The sequence below is a fragment of the Panulirus ornatus genome, chromosome 19, assembly GCF_036320965.1.
Source record: "Panulirus ornatus isolate Po-2019 chromosome 19, ASM3632096v1, whole genome shotgun sequence".
Lineage (NCBI taxonomy): Eukaryota > Metazoa > Arthropoda > Malacostraca > Decapoda > Palinuridae > Panulirus > Panulirus ornatus.
The window spans coordinates 55,272,655-55,290,666 of record NC_092242.1 but is presented as its reverse complement, the minus strand read 5'-3'; the positions used below and the strand labels follow the sequence as shown (position 1 = coordinate 55,290,666).

General features: G+C 41.4%; 1 protein-coding gene across 9 annotated transcripts in view; it reads right to left on the bottom strand.

Annotated features, from left to right (window-relative positions):
• The window catches only part of rdgB (retinal degeneration B), a 485,210-nt gene that overhangs the window by 74,937 nt on the left and 392,261 nt on the right, over positions 1-18,012 (bottom strand). For all 9 annotated transcript variants that reach the window (XM_071673888.1, XM_071673895.1, XM_071673896.1 and 6 more), the window contains one exon: positions 6,986-7,156. In XM_071673888.1, coding sequence (XP_071529989.1) covers positions 6,986-7,156 — 171 coding nt within the window. The remainder of the gene's footprint in view (positions 1-6,985; positions 7,157-18,012) is intronic.

The following is an 18,012-nucleotide window of genomic DNA, read 5'->3' as shown; positions in this document are numbered from 1 at the left end:
CTACTTCCCCAATCTGAAATGCTGCACAGGTCTGAACTGAGAGAGAGAGAGAGAGAGAGAGAGAGAGAGAGAGAGAGAGAGAGAGAGAGAGAGAGAGAGAGAGAGAGAGAGAGAGAGAGAGAGAGAGGGGGAGAGAGGGGGGGAGAGAGATGGGGAGAGAGATGGGGGGAGAGAGGGAGAGAGAGAAGGAGAGAGGGAGAGAGAGGGAGAGAGAGAGGGAGAGAGAGAGGGAGAAAGAGAGAGAGAGAGAGGGAGAGAGGGAGGGAGAGAGAGAGAGAGGGAGAGAGAGAGGGAGAGAGAGAGGGAGAGAGAGAGAGGGAGAGAGAGAGGGAGAGGGAGAGGGAGAGAGAGGAAGAGAGAGGAAGAGGGAGAGAGAGGGAGAGGGAGGGAGAGGAAGGGAGAGGGAGAGGGAGGGAGAGGGAGAGGAAGGGAGAGGGAGAGGAAGGGAGAGAGAGAGAGAGAGAGAGAGAGAGAGAGAGAGAGAGAGAGAGAGAGAGAGAGAGAGAGAGAGAGAGAGAGAGAGAGAGAGAGAGAGAGAATATCAAAGGTAGAAGGGAAGAAGAGCTAACAGGGTCAGAAGTAGAGAATATGAGAGTACGTGAAACAACAGAGCCCTGAGGAACAACAATATTGATGAGAAAGGAAGGTAAGTTGCTCCATCAATGACTACTGCAATGTAATGGCCAAAGAGGAAAGCATATATTACAAAGCACAGAGCAGCAGTGGATCCACAGGAAGGGAGTTTAGAAAGCAGACTGATGCCACACCCTGTTACATGTTTTGGAGATGGGGCTATGACAAATGTTTTACCAAAATCTCTGTGAGAGGAGGACCAAAGGAAGTCATATAGGAGAGAAATTGCCAGTAGACCAAGAACCGTAAGGGAATGGGATCCTTAGTGTTTGCGAAAAAGAGAGTTTAGAAGAGTTTCAAAGACTTTATAAAAAGCAGAAGGAGCAATGGGGCACTAATTGGAGAGGTCAGAGCAGTCTCATTTCTTAAAGAGATTGGATGTATCAAGGCATGCTTCCACATGGAAGGGAAAGTCTGGGTTTTTAGACAAAGTTTGGTACTGGCTCAGAAGCACACTCACTAAGAACTCAAGAAAGTATGCTGTTTAAGCCATACACCTTGTCTATCTGGAGCTGGGAGAATACCTGGAAGACTTTGTGTAAGGAAAATATGTGAGATGGCACAATGTAAGCAGATGGAGGTGGGAGCAGAGGATTAGAATCTGAATCATCCAATGCTAAGTTACAGGAAAACAAGGTGCCACAAAGAGTGGCTTTATCAGTTGCAGTTAGCAACATTATGATCCAGCCTGAAAACAGGAGGAAAAGTTGATATACAGAAGTTGCTGGAGATGCTTTTGGTTAAGGACCAAAATTATGTCTGCAAAAGAAAAAGTTAAATCAGCCCACCTTCTTTTCATGAAGTGCACTTGTCTCTTCTAAAAACAGTTTACAATGATTCTGAGCAGAATGAAAGTAGAATGGGTTGAGTATTTCCTGAAACTTAAGGATTTTTCTAATTAAGAGGGCTAATCTTCCTCCTCTGTTTTTCTTTCCATTCTTGTTAATATGTATGCCTATGGACAGAACAGGTGAGATATTATCCCTCAAGTAAGTTTTGTCTCTACAGCCCTAATGATGTCAGATGCATTTTCCTTAGCATGATCTTTGAATTCCAGCACTTTCCCATTCATAACCTGTATATATGCATTTGTATACGATACTTTCAGTTTGACACATACATCAATGAATGTTCCCACACTCTTTCGTACACTTGTAGGGTCCTGTTCTAGAACATTCTCTGCTATAATACAACTTCTAAATTTCATTTTAAGTCCTATGGTTGTTTTCCCTACCTCTCTCAAAAGACCTTTTCACTGTTTAAGCCACTTATCTGTCATCCCCTAGTACTCTCTCTTTCAAGGCAGGCAAATCTAAAGCCTCTAGCCTTTACCTGTGACTCAGCTTTCTCAAGTCTGGTAATATCTTTGTTGCCCTACTCTGGACCTTTCCAATCAGTTTTTTCTGTTTCTTGAGGCACGATGACCAAATCTAGGTGTATCTTAGTTTTGGCCTACAGTAGTATTTGAACTGTTTGTTTATTATTTCCTAAATTATTTCCTAAATTATTATTTCCTAACTAATTTCCTAAAGGCTACTTAAATTTTTGCCTGCAGACACTTTATCTCTCTTAAGAATCTCTAAATGTGGAACTCTAATGACAGGATGAGGACAATGCCTCCCAAGCCTCTCACAAAAAGATTACTAAACTCACTCTGGCTAGATAATACTCATATCAAGGCTTTCTTCCATTATGTCCCATCCTCATTACTCTATATTCAATTGAAATGAATTTCAACAATGTATAAAACCAACTTTGGAGTTTGTCTATATTCCCCCCTTAATTTTTCACTTCCCTAATGACCTTGGGATCATCTGCAAATGTGTTCAAGTAGAAGTCCTATCCTTGTCAAGTCATTTCCATAGATCAAGAAAAGCAAAAAGCAATGGCCCAAGAACAGACCCCCTGTGAGAAGTCCCTGGTAAACTCAACCCATTTCAAGAAGGTTCTCCTAACATGCATCCTTTGTTCCCTGTCACTAAGATAATCTGTCTACCAAAGTTCTGACCCCTATAATTATCATCCTGTTGCTTTGACTTCTACAATTTACAGTCTTTGAATATCCTCTCATCTACCAAATCCCAACTATACTGATCAGTCTCTGATCATCAGCATGGCTTCATGAATGCAAGATTCGCTGGTGATATCCTTTACAATCTTAATAATTCTGTTTGGCCATTAAGTGCCCATTTAACGTTCTGTCTAGTCTCCTACACTCTTTCTTGCTTTAATCAATGATATCATCTCTTCAATACTTTGCATAATGCACTCATACACTAATGACTCAATACCTAATTCTTCCCTTCATACTGACTTCATCGTTCTCGCTTGATCTGAATCTCACCTCAACGCAACTTCCTCTATAAACTCAGACTTGGACAGGATATCTCAAGGGGGTATAAGGTACCTTGTTAAGACTTGGACAGGATATCTCAAGGGGGTATAAGGTACCTTGTTAAGCTCAATGCCTCCAGGACCTGACTTCTGCCCATCTTCCTCCTTAAAACCCATCATAACTTTCACATCTCTCTTGATGGAACAGTAATTCCACAACCTAACACAATGACCATACTCGCTATCATTGTAACATCTAACTTATCTTTGATACCTCACATTACACAAATAGCTAAATCTGCCTCTAAGAAACTTGGAATCCTGTTTAGATGTCATCATTTCTTTTCTTCTGTACAGTTGCTCTGTTTATACATTGGATTGATCTGTCTCTGTATTGAGAACATACTACTTTCATATCTGGGATGGTTCTAGCTATATATACTTACAAGAAAGAGTTGAGTCTAAAGCAGTCAAACTCATTAACTCTCCAAGGTTAACCTTACAACTTGACCCACTTGCCCTATGCTCCAATGCTGGTTCACTTTCCCTCTTCTATAGGTATTATTTTGGTTTCTGCTCACAAGAGCTGGCTACTTGTGTGCCCTCATCAGTAGCTAAACCATGTAATACTCAGCAAGCTGCTGCACCACATAATTACAGTGTGGCCAATGGCAGCTCAAGCATGGGCCACTTTGATAATTGTTTCATTCCCTACACCTCAATGCCTTGTAACTCTCTACCCCCTCGTGTCTTTCCTAGCTATGACCTAGCTCTTTTTAAGAGATAGGTTTCCCATTTCCACCAAATTTCTTAAAAAACATTTTTCCTCTTCTTTCTCCCTCTCATTAACCCTCTTTATACTTCAATTAAGGCCTAGCCTTGATATAGATTTTTGTCCCTGCCTGGAGCCTCTAACATAAAAAAAAGTCCCATAGTCCCATTCTTATTCCTCTCTGAATATCCAATTTCTTCACCAGTCTCCTGTGTGATAAAAAGCTAAATGCTTTCTGACAGCCAGACACAGACAATCTAGCTAGCCTTCTCTTTCGAAGGTTTAGCAGTTCATTATGCATGACCTCCCTTCCATGAAACCAATAAGTCTTTCTCTCTCTCAGGTGGTTTCCCCTCTGCAGGAAGTCATCCTTTTGCTTTCTAATTATTGTTTCAAGTTACTTACCCAACACACACTCATCAGGGAGACCATGAGCCACATATGGGTCGTGAACCTTTAGTATTCTCTTTATGTCTTCTCTTAAGATCTCAATGCTCTGTAATACCTAATCCACACCATATCCAAATGGTGTTTGAGATATAACATTTTCCAAAATGAAAATACTTTTAAATTTGTCATTAAGTTCCCTGCATATCCTTATATCATCCTCTATAACTCTTACCTCTTTGTCAATTATCCAGATTAGCTGTTATACAACTGATACTTTACTCCTAATGAATTTATGAAAACATTTTGGATTATCCCATTCCTTGTCCACAATACTCTTTTCAAAGTTTCTCTGTTCCTTCTTATCCTGCTCTATTCATTTCTTGTTCTTAGATAATTTATAAATGCTGGCTGGCTGAAGCACTGCTTATATCTTCTCCATGAAAACACTGCAAAGGTCTTTCACTTCCTGATATCTTTTATGGCACAATCCCCCCTCTTTCTTAGTATTTCCTCTGTCTTTGAAGCTAAAGGTTCCCATGTTCATATTCCTTCATTGTAAATTTGGCAGAACCTTCCAACAAAGTGCCCTTATGCCTGGCCACTGAACTCTACTTCCCAGTTCTATGTAGTTTCCATGATTATGTCTCCTCTCTGAGCCTGATCTCATCTCTGCTCATTCTATATCCTTATTTACCACATAACCAGACTGAAGCATAAAATCACCTTTTCCAACTGGTGTATACTGTATATGATATTCTAGAATTCCATGCTGGTACTACATGTGAAAATATGCTCTAGTAATGATGCTCTACTTGAACTCTACTTCCCAGTTCTATGTAGTTTCCATGATTATTTCTCCTCTCTGAGCCTGATCTCATCTCTGCTCATTCTATATCCTTATTTACCACATAACCAAACTGAAGCATAAAATCACCTTTTCCAACTGGTGTATACTGTATATGATATTCTAGATTTCCATGCTGGTACTACATGTGAAAATATGCTCTAGTAATGATGCTGCATTAGTCCTTGTCATCCTATTGTGTGCAATGACATACTGGTATTGGATATTTCCCAGTGTATATTCTAAAAATTAGTGTCTGCACAATTCTCCATCTCTATGAAAATCCAAACTCCCCAACTGAAAAATCCATTATTAGTACTTTACCATCTCTGCTTCATGTACCGTTCTGACTGTTTCTTCATTGTTAACACTGTTTGTTCCATTTTGAAGGATTATATACCACCAAAATCACTATGCTCTTCTTTCCTACAATTACCTTTCCTATTATGAATTCTCTGAACAGGCCATCCTCAAGTATTTCCTGAAACTTAATGCTGCCTCTTATTATGAAAGCTAGTATACCTTTCACCTCTTTTTCCCCTCATTGCTACCATGTATCCATCTGGAGAAAGCAAGTGACATCTTATCTCCCAAGAGAGTTTTGTCACCACCTATCCAACCAAATAAGGTGCATTTTCCAAGGTTCAGTCCTTGAATTCCAGCTCTTTAAAATTCATTACTAGTCAATCTGCATCTCAACAAAAGTTTGCAATCACTCTTGTAACCCAAACAAGAAATTAATCCAGACAATAAATCCCAATGAACAAAACACCAACCATTCTAGGCATTACATACGAGAAACACAACATCCATTCCATACACCAATATAAAAGTAATACACAAAACTAAACGCCCTCAGATCACAAATTGGCATCATATTTGGACAAGACAAATAATTCCCAACATCTACACACAATTCATTCACTCCAATTTAAATAATCTTTCATATACCTATTTCTTCCATTCTCTCAAAAGATAATATAACAAAACTGAAAACAACACAAAACAGTGCACTCAGAACAATCACTGGCTGCCTAGCAACCACAAGTGCTCAACATAAATATTGTGAAATGGAACTCAGAATAATCACTGGCTGCCTAGCAACCACAAAAGCTCAACATATATATAGTGAAATGGAGATCCTCTCAATAAAATCCCACCCCAACATGCTCAGCATTCAATTCTATGCAAAGGCACAAGACCCCCTCAAATCCAAAACACTCCAATACTACCAACCAATCCCAGGTGAAAATGAAATACTTACCCCTGCCTCACACTTCAGTAACCTCTACCCAGAGATCCTCCCATCCCCAACAAATGGAACACTTTCAAAACACATACACACTTCCCACCTTCTGCATGCCACCTACTTCACTTGCACATAACAGTAATGCCTCCCTAAATACTTTTGTTGAATCTAGACACACATTCAGCCATCCTTGACTATGCCTTCAGGAAGGTGAAGATTCCCCACTTGGCTTCTTTTTCAGTTCTAACTTTAAGAAACTGATATGCAAGAAGGGAAGGTTTACCAACCCCTATCTACTGTGCCTTATAGTTGCCTTCGAGACACAGTGTATATTCTTACTACCCTTTTCTGAGGATAATACATAAGGTAAATATGATATGTGAGTGAATATATCTATGGTGACATAACAATCAATGTTACAATTCTCTTCAGGAGTAAATGAATTTAACGTACTATCCTCCTCAGGCTTGTGCAGAACTATTCACAAATACTTTGTCTTGTATGATATCTTTCGTCCATATGGAAATTTAAAAAAGAACTAAAATGTCTCATTCCCCACTCTTTCTCCGGTACTGATTTAACCATTCAACGTTACATGGGCTCAGTTCACATGATGTTCAACCTACTTAGACATACATCATTTTTAATTCTTGAACTATCTTCTGAAGAATGCTGAGGTGTATGACAATCAGGCCAACCTACATAACAAAAATGGCCCATGAAATCTTTACTAGTAAAAGTAGTATATGTAAACATGACTTACATAAGTGTGTAGAAACACCATCTCCCAGAGGATACTTGGTGTAGCGTGGTATGGTGATGGGAGTAAGGAGGGAAAACCGTGCAGAGAGAAGAGGCTCCACACGAACAGCGAGAGGATCAGTTGGATGAAAAAGATTATACACTTGTTGACATGCTGGTCGTTGTATTGAACCTGCAATGAAAGTATAATATATCAACAAAATTAATTCATATTTATCATTCTTGATCGCTGTTTCCTGCATTAGTGAAGTAGTGCCAGGAAACAGACAAAAAAAGGATATGTTTGAAGGTATAGTAATCTTAACAACTTCATATGGATGCAAGGTATGGGCTGTTGATGATTTTGTGCAGAGGGTGTAGGTGTTGGGAATGAAATGTTTGAGGAAAATCTGTCGTGTGAAGTGGTTTGATTCAGTGACTAATGAAAGGGTATGGTATGGTAACAGAAAGAGTGTGGTTGAGTGAGCTGATGAGGGTGTGCTGAAATGGTTTTATGGTTTGGACATATGGATCAAATGAGTGAGCAATGTGGAAAGGGAGCTGTGGTTTTGGTGCATTATACATGACAGCTACAGACTGAGTGTGAACGAATGTGGCCTTTGTTGTCTTTTCCTAGTGCTACCTCACGCACGTGTGGGGGGAGGGGGCTGTCATTTCATGTCTGATTAGGTGGAAACGGGAATGAATAAAGGCAGCAAGTACGAATTATGTACATGTGTCTATACATATATGTCTGTATATATATATGGCCCAACCCACCCGCATGCACATGTATATACATACACGTCCACACACGCAAATATACATACCTATACATCTCAACGTATACATATATATACACACACAGACATATACATATATACACATGTACATAATTCATACTGTCTGCCCTTATTCATTCCCATCGCCACCCCACCACGCATGAAATAACAACCCCCTCCCCCCTCATGTGTGCGAGGTAGCACTAGGAAAAGACAATAAAGGCCACATTCGTTCACACTCAGTCTCTAGCTGTCATGTAATAATGCACCAAAACCACAGCTCCCTTTCCACATCCAGGCCCCACACAACTTTCCATGGTTTACCCCAGACGCTTCACATGCCCTGGTTCAATCCATTGACAGCATGTCAACCCCGGTATACCACATCGTTCCAATTCACTCTATTCCTTGCCCTCCTTTCACCCTCCTGCATGTTCAGGCCCCGATCACACAAAATCTTTTTCACTCCATCTTTCCACCTCCAATTTGGTCTCCCACTTCTCCTCGTTCCCTCCACCTCTGACACACATATCCTCTTCGTCAACCTCTCCTCACTCATTCTCTCCATGTGACCAAACCATTTCAAAACACCCTCTTCTGCTCTCTCAACCACACTTTTTTTATTACCGCACATCTTTTACCCTATCATTACTTACTCGATCAAACCACCTCACACCACATATTGTCCTCAAACATCTCATTTCCAGCACATCCACCCTCCTGCACACAACTCTATCCATAGCCCACACCTCGCAACCATACAACATTGTTGGAACCACTATTCCTTCAAACATATCCATTTTTGCTTTCCGAGATAATGTTTTCGACTTCCACACATTCTTCAACGCTCCCAGAATTTTCGCCCCCTCCCCCACCATATGATTCACTTCCACTTCCATGGTTCCATCCGCTGCCAAATCCACTCCCAGATATCTAAAACACTTCACTTCCTCCAGTTTTTCTCCATTCAAACTTACCTCCCAACTGACTTAACCCTCAACCCTACTGTACCTAATAACCTTGCTCTTATTCACATTTACTCTCAACTTTCTTCTTTCACATACTCTACCAAACTCAGTCACCAGCTTCTGCAGTTTCTCACATGAATCAGCCACCAGCGCTGTATCATCAACGAACACCTGACTCACTTCCCAAGCTCTCTCATCCACAACAGACTGCATACTTGCCCCTCTTTCCAAAACTCTTGCATTCACCTCCCTAACAACCCCATCCATATACAAATTAAACAACCATGGAGACATCACACACCCCTGCCGCAAACCTACATTCACTGAGAACCAATCACTTTCCTCTCTTCCTACACGTACACATGCCTTACATCCTCGATAAATCTTTTCACTGCTTCTAACAACTTGCCTTCCACACCATATATTCTTAATAAGTTCCACAGAGCATCTCTATCAACTCTATCATATGCCTTCTCTGGATCCATAAAGCTACATACAAATCCATTTGCTTTTCTAAGTATTTCTCACATACATTCTTGAAAGCAAACACCTGATCCACACATCCTCTACCACTTCTGAAACCACACTGCTCTTCCAAAATCTGATGTTCTGTACATGCCTTCACCCTCTCAATCAATACCCTCCCATATAATTTACCAGGAATACTTAACAAACTTATACCTCTGTAATTTGAGCACTCACCTTTGTCCCCTTTGCCTTTGTACAATAGCACTATGCAAGCATTCCGCCAATCCTCAGGCACCTCACCATGAATTATACATACATTAAATAACCTTACCAACCAGTCAACAATACAGTCACCCCCTTTGTTAATAAATTCCACTGCAATACCATCCAAACCCGCTGCTTTGCTGGGCTTTCATCTTCCGCAAAGCTTTTACTACCTCTTCTCTGTTTACCAAATCATTTTCCCTAACCCTCTCACTTTGCACACCACCTCAACCAAAACACCCTATATCTGCCACTCTATTATCAAACACATTCAACAAACCTTCAAAATACTCACTCCATCTCCTTCTCACATCACCACTACTTGTTATCACCTCCCCATTAGCCCCCTTCACTGAAGTTCCCTTGTCTTACACACTTTATTTACCTCCTTCCAAAACATCTTTTTATTCTCCCTAAAATTTAATGATACTCTCTCACCCCAACTCTCATTTGCCCTCTTTTTCACCTCTTGCACGTTTCTCTTGACCTCCTGCTTCTTTCTTTTATACATCTCCCACTCATTTGCATTATTTCCCTGCAAAAATCGTTCAAATGCCTCTCTCTTTTCTTTCACTAATAATCTCACTTCTTCATCCCACCACTCACTACCCTTTCTAATCTGCCCACCTCCCACGCTTCTCATGCCACAAGCATCTTTTGCGCAAGCCATCACTGCTTCCCTAAATACATCCCATTCCTCCCCCACTCCCCTTACCTCCTTTGTTCTCACCGTTTTCCATTCTGTACTCATTCTCTCCTGGTACTTCCTCACACAAGTCTCCTTCCCAAGCTCACATACTCTCACCACTCTCTTCACCCCAACATTCTCTCTTCTTTTCTGAAAACCCATACAAATCTTCACCTTAGCCTCCACAAGATAATGATCAGACATCCCTCCAGTTGCACCTCTCTGCACATTAACATCCAAAAGTCTCTCTTTCGCGCGCCTATCAATTAACACGTAATCCAATAACGCTCTCTGGCCATCTCTTCTACTTATATACGTATACTTATGTATATCTCTCTTTTTAAACCAGGTATTCCCAATCACCAGTCCTTTTTCAGCACATAAATCTACAAGCTCTTCACCATTTCCATTTACAACACTGAACACCCCATGTATACCAATTATTCCCTCAACTGCCACATTACTCACCTTTGTATTCAAATCACCCATCACTATAACCCGGTCTCGTGCATCAAAACTACTAGCACACTCATTCAGCAGCTCCCAAAACACTTGCCTCCCATGATCTTTCTTCTCATGCCCAAGTGCATATGCACCAATAATCACCCATCTCTCTCCATCAACTTTCAGTTTTACCCATATCACTAGAATTTACTTTCTTACACTCTATCACATACTCCCACCACTCCTGTTTCAGGAGTAGAGCTATATATATATATATATATATATATATATATATATATATATATATATATATATATATATATATATATATGTATTCGTTGAAATGTATAGGTATGTTTATGTGCGGATGTGGATGTGTATCTGTATATACATGTGTATGTGGGAGGGTTGGGCCATTCTTTCGTCTGTTTCCTAGCACTAACTTGCTAACGCAGGAGACAGCAGCAAAGTATAATAAAAAGAAAATATAATTTTATATATATATGTATATATATATTGTTAGAAGCAGTGAAAAGTTTTTATCGAGGATGTAAGGCATGTGTACGTGTAGGAAGAGAGGAAAGTGATTGGTTCTCAGTGAATATAGGTTTGCGGCAGGGGTGTGTGATGTCTCCATGGTTGCTTAATTTGTTTATGGATGGGGTTGTTAGGGAGGTAAATGCAAGAGTTTTGGAAAGAGGGGCAAGTATGAAGTCTGTTGGGGATGAGAGAGCTTGGGAAGTGAGTCAGTTGTTGTTCGCTGATGATACAACGCTGGTGGCTGATTCATGTGAGAAACTGCAGAAGCTGGTGACTGACTTTGGTAAAGTGTGTGAAAGAAGAAAGTTAAGTGTAAATGTGAATAAGAGCAAGGTTATTAGGTACAGTAGGGTTGAGGGTCAAGTCAATTGGGAGGTGAGTTTGAATGGAGAAAAACTGGAGGAAGTGAAGTGTTTTAGATATCTGGGAGTGGATCTGGCAGCGGATGGAACCATGGAAGCGGAAGTGGATCATAGGGTGGGGGAGGGGGCAAAAATTCTGGGAGCCTTGAAGAATGTGTGGAAGTCGAGAACATTATCTCGGAAAGCAAAAATGGGTATGTTTGAAGGAATAGTGGTTCCAACAATGTTGTATGGTTGCGAGGCGTGGGCTATGGATAGAGTTGTGCGCAGGAGGATGGACGTGCTGGAAATGAGATGTTTGAGGACAATGTGTGGTGTGAGGTGGTTTGATCGAGTAAGTAACGTAAGGGTAAGAGAGATGTGTGGAAATAAAAAGAGCGTGGTTGAGAGAGCAGAAGAGGGTGTTTTGAAATGGTTTGGGCACATGGAGAGAATGAGTGAGGAAAGATTGACCAAGAGGATATATGTGTCGGAGGTGGAGGGAACGAAGGAGAAGAGGGAGACCAAATTGGAGGTGGAAAGATGGAGTGAAAAAGATTTTGTGTAATCGGGGCCTGAACATGCAGGAGGGTGAAAGGAGGGCAAGGAATAGAGTGAATTGGAGCGATGTGGTATACAGGGGTTGACGTGCTGTCAGTGGATTGAATTAAGGCATGTGAAGCGTCTGGGGTAAACCATGGAAAGCTGTGTAGGTATGTATATTTGCGTGTGTGGATGTATGTATATACATGTGTATGGGGGTGGGTTGGGCCATTTCTTTCGTCTGTTTCCTTGCGCTACCTCGCAAACGCGGGAGACAGCGACAAAGAAAAAAAAATATATATATAATATATATATATATATATATATATATTTTTTTTTTTTATACTTTGTCGCTGTCTCCCGCGTTTGCGAGGTAGCGCAAGGAAACAGACGAAAGAAATGGCCCAACCCACCCCCATACACATGTATATACATACATCCACACACGCAAATATACATACCTACACAGCTTTCCATGGTTTACCCCAGACGCTTCACATGCCTTAATTCAATCCACTGACAGCACGTCAACCCCTGTATACCACATCGCTCCAATTCACTCTATTCCTTGCCCTCCTTTCACCCTCCTGCATGTTCAGGCCCCGATTACACAAAATCTTTTTCACTCCATCTTTCCACCTCCAATTTGGTCTCCCTCTTCTCCTCGTTCCCTCCACCTCCGACACATATATCCTCTTGGTCAATCTTTCCTCACTCATTCTCTCCATGTGCCCAAACCATTTCAAAACACCCTCTTCTGCTCTCTCAACCACGCTCTTTTTATTTCCACACATCTCTCTTACCCTTACGTTACTTACTCGATCAAACCACCTCACACCACACATTTTCCTCAAACATCTCATTTCCAGCACGTCCATCCTCCTGCGCACAACTCTATCCATAGCCCACGCCTCGCAACCATACAACATTGTTGGAACCACTATTCCTTCAAACATACCCATTTTTGCTTTCCGAGATAATGTTCTCGACTTCCACACATTTTTCAAGGCTCCCAAAATTTTCGCCCCCTCCCCCACCCTATGATCCACTTCCGCTTCCATGGTTCCATCCGCTGACAGATCCACTCCCAGATATCTAAAACACTTCACTTCCTCCAGTTTTTCTCCATTCAAACTCACCTCCCAATTGACTTGACCCTCAACCCTACTGTACCTAATAACCTTGCTCTTATTCACATTTACTCTTAACTTCCTTCTTCCACACACTTTACCAAACTCAGTCACCAGCTTCTGCAGTTTCTCACATGAATCAGCCACCAGCGCTGTATCATCAGCGAACAACAACTGACTCACATCCCAAGCTCTCTCATCCCCAACAGACTTCATACTTGCCCCTCTTTCCAGGACTCTTGCATTTACCTCCCTAACAACCCCATCCATAAACAAATGAAACAACCATGGAGACATCACACACCCCTGCCGCAAACCTACATTCACTGAGAACCAATCACTTTCCTCTCTTCCTACACGTACACATGCCTTACATCCTCGATAAAAACTTTTCACTGCTTCTAACAACTTGCCTCCCACACCATATATTCTTAATACCTTCCACAGAGCATCTCTATCAACTCTATCATATGCCTTCTCCAGATCCATAAATGCTACATACAAATCCATTTGCTTTTCTAAGTATTTCTCACATACATTCTTCAAAGCAAACACCTGATCCACACATCCTCTACCACTTCTGAAACCGCACTGCTCTTCCCCAATCTGATGCTCTGTACATGCCTTCACCCTCTCAATCAATACCCTCCCATATAATTTACCAGGAATACTCAACAAACTTATACCTTATATATATATATATATATATTTTTTTTTTTTTTTTTTTTTTTTTTTATACTTTGTCGCTGTCTCCCGCGTTTGCGAGGTAGCGCAAGGAAACAGACGAAAGAAATGGCCCAACCCCCCCCCCATACACATGTACATACACACGTCCACACACACAAATATACATACCTACACAGCTTTCCATGGTTTACCCCAGACGCTTCACATGCCTTGCTTCAATCCACTGACAGCACGTCAACCCCTGTATACCACATGACTCCAATTCACTCTATTTCTTGCCCTCCTTTCACCCTCCTGCATGTTCAGGCCCCGATCACACAAAATCTTTTTCACTCCATCTTTCCACCTCCAATTTGGTCTCCCTCTTCTCCTCGTTCCCTCCACCTCCGACACATATATCCTCTTGGTCAATCTCTCCTCACTCATTCTCTCCATGTGCCCAAACCATTTCAAAACACCCTCTTCTGCTCTCTCAACCACGCTCTTTTTATTTCCACACCTCTCTCTTACCCTTACGTTACTTACTCGATCAAACCACCTCACACCACACATTGTCCTCAAACATCTCATTTCCAGCACATCCATCCTCCTGCGCACATCTCTATCCATAGCCCACGCCTCGCAACCATACAACATTGTTGGAACCACTATTCCCTCAAACATACCCATTTTTGCTTTCCGAGATAATGTTCTCGACTTCCACACATTTTTCAAGGCTCCCAAAATTTTCGCCCCCTCCCCCACCCTATGATCCACTTCCGCTTCCATGGTTCCATCCGCTGACAGATCCACTCCCAGATATCTAAAACACTTCACTTCCTCCAGTTTTTCTCCATTCAAACTCACCTCCCAATTGACTTGACCCTCACCCCTACTGTACCTAATAACCTTGCTCTTATTCACATTTACTCTCAACTTTCTTCTTCCACACACTTTACCAAACTCAGTCACCAGCTTCTGCAGTTTCTCACATGAATCAGCCACCAGCGCTGTATCATCAGCGAACAACAACTGACTCACTTCCCAAGCTCTCTCATCCCCAACAGACTTCATACTTGCCCCTCTTTCCAGGACTCTTGCATTTACCTCCCTTACAACCCCATCCATAAACAAATTAAACAACCATGGAGACATCACACACCCCTGCCGCAAACCTACATTCACTGAGAACCAATCACTTTCCTCTCTTCCTACACGTACACATGCCTTACATCCTCGATAAAAACTTTTCACTGCTTCTAACAACTTGCCTCCCACACCATATATTCTTAATACCTTCCACAGAGCATCTCTATCAACTCTATCATATGCCTTCTCCAGATCCATAAATGCTACATACAAATCCATATATATATATATATATATATATATATATATATATATATATATATATATATATATATATATATATTATCCCTGGGGATAGGGGATTAAGAGTACTTCCCACGTATTCCCTGCGTGTCGTAGAAGGCGACTAAAAGGGGAGGGAGCGGGGGGCTGGAAATCCTCCCCTCTCGTTTTTTTTTTTTTCCCCAAAAGAAGGAACAGAGAATTGGGCCAGGTGAGGGTACTCCCTCAAAGGCCCAGTCCTCTGTTCTTAACGCTACCTCGCTAATGCGGGAAATGGCGAATAGTTTGAAAAAAAGAAAGAAATATATATATATATATATATATATATATATATATATATATATATATATATATATATATATATATATATATATATATATATAAATGGGAACATCAGTGAGGGGGCAAATGGGGAGATGATAACAAGTAGTATGATGTGAGAAGGAGATGGAGTGAGTATTTTGAAGGTTTGTTGAACATGTTTGATGACAGAGTGGCAGATATAGGATGTTTTGGTCGAGGTGGTGTACAAAGTGAGAGGGTTAGAGAGAATGATTTGGTATGATTTGCTGAAGATGAAAGCCCGCAAGGCAGAGGGTTTGGATGGTATTGCAGTAGAATTTATTAAAAAACGGGGTGACTGTATTGTTGACTGGTTGGTAAGGTTATCTAATGTATGTATGACTCATGGTGAGGTGCCTGAGGATTGGCAGAATGCTTGCATAGTGCCATTGTATAAAGGCAAAGGGGATAAAAGTGAGTGCTTAAATTACAGAGGTATAAGTTTGTTGAGTATTCCTGGAAAATTATATGGGAGGGTATTGATTGAGAGGGTGAAGGAATGTACAGAGCATCAGATTGGGGAAGAACACTGTGGTTTCAGAAGTGGTAGAGGATGTGTGGATCAGGTGTTTGCTTTCAAGAATGTATGTGAGAAATACTTAGAAAAGCAAATGGATTTGTATGTAGCATTTATAGATCTGGAGAAGACATATGAGAGAGTTGATAGAGATGCTCTGTGGAAGGTATTAAGAATATATGGTGTGGAAGGCAAGTTGTTAGAAGCAGTGAAAAGTTTTTATCGAGGATGTAAGGCATGTGTACGTGTAGGAAGAGAGGAAAGTGATTGGTTCTCAGTGAATGTTGGTTTGCGGCAGGGGTGTGTGATGTCTCCATGGTTGTTTAATTTGTATATGGATGGGGTTGTTAGGGAGGTGAATGCAAGAGTTTTGGAAAGAGGAGCAAGTATGCAGTCTGTTGTGGATGAGAGAACTTGGGAAGTGAGTCAGTTGTTGTTCGCTGATGATACAGCACTAGTGGCTGATTCGGGTGAGAAACTGCAGAAGCTGGTAACTGAGTTTGGTAAAGAGTGTGAAAGAAGAAAGCTGAGAGTAAATGTGAATAAGAGCAAGGTTATTAGCGAGGTAGCGCAAGGAAACAGACGAAAGAATGGCCCAACCCTCCCACATACACATGTATATACATACACGTCGACACACAGCACATATACATACCTATACATCTCAACATATACATATATATATATATACATACATAGACATATACATGTATACACATAATTCATACTGTCTGCCCTTATTCATTCCCGTTGCCACCCCGCCACACATGAAATGACAACTCCCTCCCCCCGCATGTGCGCGAGGTAGCACTAGGAAAAGACAACAAAGGACACATTTGTTCACACTCAGTCTCTAGCTGTTATGTATAATGCACCAAAACCACAACTCCCTTTCCACATCCAGGCCCCACAGAACTTTCCATGGTTTACCCCAGACGCTTCACATGCCCTGGTTCAATCCATTGACAGCTCATCGACCCCGGTATACCACATAGTTCCAATTCACTCTATTCCTTGCATGCCTTTCACCCTCCTACATGCTCAGCTCCCGATCACTCAAAATCTTTTTCACTCCATCTTTCCACCTCCAATTTGGTCTCCCACTTCTCCTCGTTCCCCCCACCACTGACAAATATATCCTCTTGGTCAATCTTTCCTCACTCATTCTCTCCATGTGCCCAAACCATTTCAAAACACCCTCTTCTGCTCTCTTAACCACACTATTTTTATTACCACACATCTCTCTTACCCTTTCATTACTTACTCGATCAAACCACATATTGTCCTCAAACATCTCATTTCCAGCACATCCACCCTCCTCGGCACAGCTCTATCTACAGCCCACGCCTCAACCATATAACATTGTTGGAACCACTATTCCTTCAAACATACCCATTTTTGCTTTCCAAGATAACGCTCTCGACTTCCACACATCTTTCAACGCTCCCAGAACTTTCGCCCCCTCCCCCACCCTATGATTCACTTCCACTTCCATGGTTCCATCCGCTGTCAAATCCACTCCCACATATCTAAAACACTTCACTTCCTCCAGTTTTTCTCCATTCAAACTTACCTCCCAATTGACTTGTCCCTCAATCCTACTGTACCTAATAACCTTGCTCTTATTCACATTCACTTTCAGCTTTCTTCTTTTACACACTCTACCAAACTCAGTCACCAGCTTCTGCAGTTTCTCACACGAATCAGCCACCAGCGCTGTATCATCAGCGAACAACAACTGAATCACTTCCCAAGCTTTCTCATCCACAACAGACTGCATACTTGCCCCTCTTTCCAAAACTCTTGCATTCACCTCCCTAACAATCCCATCCATAAACAAATTAAACAACCGTGGAGACATCACGCATATATACATATGTGTACGTGTAGGAAGAGAGGAAAGTGATTGGTTCTCAGTGAATGTAGGTTTGCGGCAGGGGTGTGTGATGTCTCCATGGTTGTTTAATTTGTTTATGGATGGGGTT